This window comes from Neolamprologus multifasciatus, chromosome 22 (genome assembly GCF_963576455.1).
Source record: "Neolamprologus multifasciatus chromosome 22, fNeoMul1.2, whole genome shotgun sequence".
NCBI lineage: Eukaryota > Metazoa > Chordata > Actinopteri > Cichliformes > Cichlidae > Neolamprologus > Neolamprologus multifasciatus.
Genome location: NC_140459.1, coordinates 30,350,843 through 30,356,842, shown reverse-complemented (window position 1 = coordinate 30,356,842; position 6,000 = coordinate 30,350,843). Strand labels below are relative to the sequence as shown.

Sequence of the window (6,000 nt, the reverse complement as noted above, 5' to 3'; positions counted from 1 at the left end):
CTCTTCTCAAAACTCAATTGACTCAGTTTTTCTCTCTTTCCTATCTCCCAACTGTCTTTGAATCCACGTCTCATGTCCTCTCACAGCTAATAGGCAGTGGAGATCCAGGTCTCCTGCAGAGTACTGTGTGTACTGTATATACCTTATACAGTATTTGGGTCATATTTGTATATCATTGAACTTGGTGAAGTGGGTTAGGAAGCGATATTTATAGCTGCATGTGTGAAACAGTGTTGAGACGCATCATACAACTAATAACTAGAAGAAGAAGTAACAAGTAGCCACATTATTGTATGTGGATGTGTAATTTAGTCTACTTTTTCCACAGCAAAGCACTTAACCTTGAGTGAAAAAGTGAACTGTGATGTAAAATTCATTTCAACGTAAAGTCCTCGGTTATTGAGCAACAGCTCGCTATAAAGAATGAGTCAGAGTTTCTGCAGCTGGTAGGAAGTAGAACTGACTATGGTCGTATATGTCAGCGGTCTACAACCTTTTTTGCTCCACGGACCGGTTTGATGTCAGATATATTTTCACGGTCTGGCCTTTAAGGTGTTGCGGATAAATACAACTAAATAAAATGATACGACTGAGACAAAAACTGTGGTATTTTGTAAATATAATAATAAACACAAATTCACTGTGTAACTGTGTAACTTTATTAGCAGCGTCCTCCTGAAATGCGCCAACAACATTGAGAGTAACATCCTCCTCTCTGCCCCTTAATGCTCTCTGGTTGCTATGGTAATGCGTAAATATTTCTTTCAAAATAAGACGCACAGTTACAACACAGGAAAAGAACCAGGGAAACCGAGTTAACGATGAAAAACCCTGAAAACCATCAATTTCCCACTCGAGCCTCAACTCTCACGGCCCGGTACCACATGACTCACAGACCAGTACCGGTCCGTGGCCCAGAGGTTGGTTTATGGGACTGTGTGGGTAATCCCCAGAGGATGAATCTTTGCCCCTTTAACAGACAGATACATTACACTAGTTTATGTAACTCTGCTCAATAGTGATAAAAGGATGAGTTTTATTTACATATTTATTTTTTTGTTCTGACACTGAGTGGAGAGTTGCACACAGATTACAGATTGTTTGCAGAAGACAGACATTCAAATCCATTCAATTCATACAGTGCTGAATGACAACAGCTGTCACCTCAAAGCACTTTTTAATGTAAGATAAAGATCCTACAAATATTAAAGAAGAAACCCCCAACAATCAGATGATCCCCATATGAGAAAGCACTCTGTGAGAGTGAGAAGGAAAAACTCCCTTTTAACAAGAAGATACCCCAGTAGTGACCAGTGGGGTGAGGGGGGAAATGCACACATGCAAGAGAGCCAGAGATGAAAATGAATTAAAATGAGTGATAAAAACACCAGGAAAGTAAAAAAGAGTGAATAAGAAATACTCAATGCATCATGGGAATGCCTAGCAGTCTAAGTCTGCAGGGATCATAAGTAAGCTTGCAGTCTGAGAGTAAAGAGAAGAAAGATGTCATCTGTGTAATTTCCTGTTGAGGTTATGATCCGAGTTGCTCTGCCTAACTACAACCGGACCGGCTATTCCAGAGTTTCCAGAGTCAAACTAGCAACACGTTGATGTTTTTAGTCATTATTATTATTTCCCTTATCTTTCCAATGGCTCACCACAGCAGACAGATCCAGATGTTTGATTTGACAGGGCTTTATGGAGGATATCCTTCCTGACACAACCCTCCTACTTTTATCTGGTACTCATGGTTCCAAGATGAACCTTTCTTAAGGTTTAGTTGACAAACAGAATTTTCCTTCTCACATGATGATTTCAACTGATTTCAAGCAAACTGTCTCACCGTCACAATGTCAAAGATCTTTTGACATGTAATCTAGCAGAACCATCAGTGCTTTACATTTAGCATAGAAGCAAGGTCAAAACAAAATGGTGAAAATGGTAAATATGGTAGAATCCTAATGTTAGCATTTAGCTTGAAGCAGCATTAAGGCTAGCATCATCACAGAGCTGCTAGCAGGGCTGTAAGTTTAGTATTGTTACTGGACAATGTTTTACAGACGGGTGGTTATAGATTGCCGGGAATCGATCCCTGACTCCTACAGTCCTTGTGCCAATGTATCCGGTAATAAATCCTGACACAAACCATTGTATCCACTGGAATACAGTGACTGGTTGGGGAGACCGGTCTCTCCCCAGTAGTGATGTGTCGGTCGCAAACGAAACGGCTCTTAGAGCCGACTCTTTGAAGAGAACGACGTGAGCAGACTCCTTATTGGCTCCTTTCTCTCACCCTCTCTCTCGCACTTTCGCACTCTCGTCACTCTGCACGCGAGCCTTGTGCTTTGCGCTGGGAAGAGGGGGGAGGGGCGGTAGCTACACTCGCAGTAGCAGGAACAGAGCAGGAGGGAGAAACCGAGAAAGAGGGCCAGGGACAACACGTCACATTAGAAAGGTATAGTAATCATCCACAACTATTTTCAGTTGCAGATGATAAAGGATTCAGAAGGTTTATTCATGCAGGTCCATATGACAGAGAATGTGCATCTTCTTTTTGTTTTCATATTTTAATTTATATTGAATTGTGTTGTGGTTTGTAGTGTTTTGTGTTCTTTCACTTTAAATTTGTTTAAATGAAAAAGCTGAAAATAGTTAAAAGTTGAAATGTAAATAGTTGTATTATATGATTTATTTATTACATTTTATGTGGAGTGAATAAATAAAAGTATATTTACGGTGGCCCCTAGAGACAAAGCACGTACAAACTTCAAAACACGTAAAAACTTCAAAACACGTAAAAACTCCAAAACACGTAAAAGCTTTTGTTACCTAGTGGCTACACAAGCCAGGAAGTACCAACGACCGGATTTGGTGTGTGGTAGTAACACATAAATGAAATTTTTTTTGAATTATTTGAATATATATGAGTGCTTGTGTATAACTACACAAACAATACACATATGCTTTCAATGGTGTAATTTAAGTGATCTAGGTAGCTCTTTTTTGGAAGTTCAGTTAACGCTAGAAGTGTGTTTTGGAGTTTGTACGTGCTTTGTCTCAAGGGGCCACCGTATATATTTATATATAAACATATATAAATAAAACCACATTTTTTGCATTAGTAATTCCTTTTGTGTATAATTTTATATTGTTATTAATAATAAATTAATTAAAGCAACAAAACAACCTGAAGAGCAGGTTGGGAGCCGAAAGAGTCGGCTCTTTTTAGTGAGCCGCGCCGAAAGAGCCGATTCTCTAAAAAGAGCCTGAAATCCCATCACTACTCCCCAGTGGTTGCAGCAGATGGCCCCGCCCCTCCCTGAGCCTGGTTCTGCCGGATGTTTCTTCCTGCTAAAAGGAAGTTTTTCTTTCCCACTATCGCTAATGTGCTTGCTCATAGGGGGTCATATGATTGTTGGGTTTTTCTCTGTATGTATTATCGTAGGGTCTACCGTACAATATAAAGAACCTTGAGGTGGCTGTTGTTGTGATTTGGCGCTGTATAAATAAAATTGAATTGAATGTGTGTGAATTTGTGTTTAAATGATTGAGACTTGTAATAAGAAACACTTACTGAATAGAAAGGTACCATAAATAAGTACCAGTCCATCTCACATGCATTATCCATGTCATGGGAATATTAAGGAAGCAGTCAGGTTTGATAATAACAGGAGTCTTGCTATGTACCAGCACCATTTATAACATAATAAAGGAAGTATGTATGTTACTTTAAATAAACACATCTTTGATAAGCATTTTCCTATAAGAGCTGCTTGTCTGCTGATAAGCCATTAGCTTATTTTTTGCAGTTGCTTCCTGTTGATGAGTTTATCAAACTGAGACTTGGATTTGACGCGTTACCGCCCAAATTCACACTAGCTATCTTTACATCATCTCGAAGGCCCTGCAGGCGTCTGGCACTCATTACAGAGGGATGATACCGCAGCCACTGTTTGTCTCTTAACAGGAACATTTGCCCCAAAGACAGTGGATTCCTACGAGGTCCGTGGTGACAAATGTGCATCGCTGAACAGAAATATTACCTGCCCACATGACGAGCACCACTACGATGATGATGAGTTCTCCCGCCCTCAGCTGGGCAGCATCGCCGACCTCCTCCATCGTCACCTCGTCTGGAGAGAGAACACAGAAACGTGAGCACAGTCAACAGAGCGTTGGTGAGGATGCTGCGATTCATCGTCCCACATACTCTGAAACTCTGCAGGGAAAGATAAAAGAATCAAGCAGGGTGACAAGAGAGCAGAGAGGCTGACTGGTGTAAATTCTCCACTCTGGTCAGTGTAATTAAAGCTAAGTGAGAGCAGAGGTCCGCAGAGACAGAGTAAGCAGGATCCCTACCCCATCACTCACTGTGTTCCTCTTGCTGACAGCACTCTGGCAGCCGCAGCATAAAACCAATCAGTGGGTTAAAGGTTTGAACACAGTTTGGACTACAACCGCTTCCTCCCTGCTGCCAACATAAGGCCTTATGCTACCTCCCATATACCCTTAGTCAAGCAGCCTTCCTTCCTCCACCTTCTTCCCCAGCCTGCTTCCCCTGGGTCAGTCTGTTATCTAAAGGGTAAAAAACATGAAAAAAAAACTAAATAAAGACATCACTGTCACTACTTTGTCTGGGCTTGCATCCTAAGTTGATGTGCATATCCCCAAAGGAAGTGCTGACCACACACTGGTTGAAGGGAGCTGATCTTAAAGGTGTACAGTACTCTTTATGGAGCTGACAGCAAAGAAAAGCTTGGTGCAATAAAACCAAATGAACCAGCCGTTGCTGACAATACAAGACACTGATATGTTTGATTTCTATTACACTTTGAAGTGATAAAACGTGACAGAACCAGAAATTCATCAAACAGGCTACCATCTGAATGTGTTTAAGGACGAGCATCACTTTTATTGCAATTTAGTTATTTACTGGGAAGTCTTCGATTTGCTCACAGCTGTCCACTATCTTTTTTTAAAAATTTCAAACTATGACAGGTAAGTGCAGCTGTGGCCTCTAAGGAAGGGGTGCGTTTCATCCCCACTTGTGGTCTCTTCAGGTCACCGTTTTGCCGTTTGGAGTCGGGATGATGATTTTGGGATGATGAAGCTACGAGGAGAGGTGTGGATCTCCACACCTCTCCCCGTAGCTTCGGGTCTGCCCTCGCAACATGAACATATAATCTGCTCTTAGCAACTTATTAGAGTATAACCTTTCCTCTGCGCAACCCTAGGGACCTAGTTTGAGCTCAGAGGGATCACCATGGAAACAGCAGAGTTTTGAGCAAGCCAGAACACAGAAGTGTCAAAATCATCATTCGGCACCTCAAGGCTGCCGAGTGTTCAGCTCGTCTGTTGGCTGATATCTATCAGCCAACAGACGAGCTGAACACTCGGCAGCCTTGAGGTTGCTCCCTTGGCAAGTGTTGGTAACATTAGCATCAGCCATCGAGCCCCTCGAGACATGAAGAGTCAGGCGTAAGCTCTCTACTTCAGATTAATGGCTACAGGAAATACCTGCTAATTAATGGTATGTAGCATACAAATGAATACAGCTTCACTCAGCACAACTTTGACTTCTTAGAAAGGCTGTTAGTACAGTTAAGTACACAGAAAGTATTATCACAGTACTCAAAATATGACATTATTGCGATTTAAGATTTTTGCAATATGCTGAGTATTGCAATTTATCATGTTTTTCAGCTGCAAATTATGTAAATGAAGTCAAACTTTTTCAGTTTCTGTTTTATCCAATAAGATAAAGTTATTTCACTTTAGTTTTTTCTTCTACTAAAACCTGCCAAATGCTGTTATAAGTCAGTCAGATATCAGTCTGTGACTGAGTGGGAACATTTTTTAATTTTGATCCACTGCTGAATTTGTAAGTTTGCTCAATTACAAAAAAAAAAGTCTCTACATTTTTATAACAGTTTAAATCTAATGGAGAGAGACAGAATATCAACCAATAATCTGTGAAAAAAAACCCACTTCACATAAATG

At 40.8% G+C, this 6,000-nt stretch overlaps 1 protein-coding gene across 1 annotated transcript in view; it reads right to left on the bottom strand.

The window, feature by feature from the left end:
- fndc5b (fibronectin type III domain containing 5b) overlaps positions 1-6,000 on the bottom strand; it is a 33,210-nt gene that overhangs the window by 12,419 nt on the left and 14,791 nt on the right. The window contains exon 4 of the mRNA XM_085147711.1: positions 4,044-4,133. Coding sequence (XP_085003837.1) covers positions 4,044-4,133 — 90 coding nt within the window. The remainder of the gene's footprint in view (positions 1-4,043; positions 4,134-6,000) is intronic.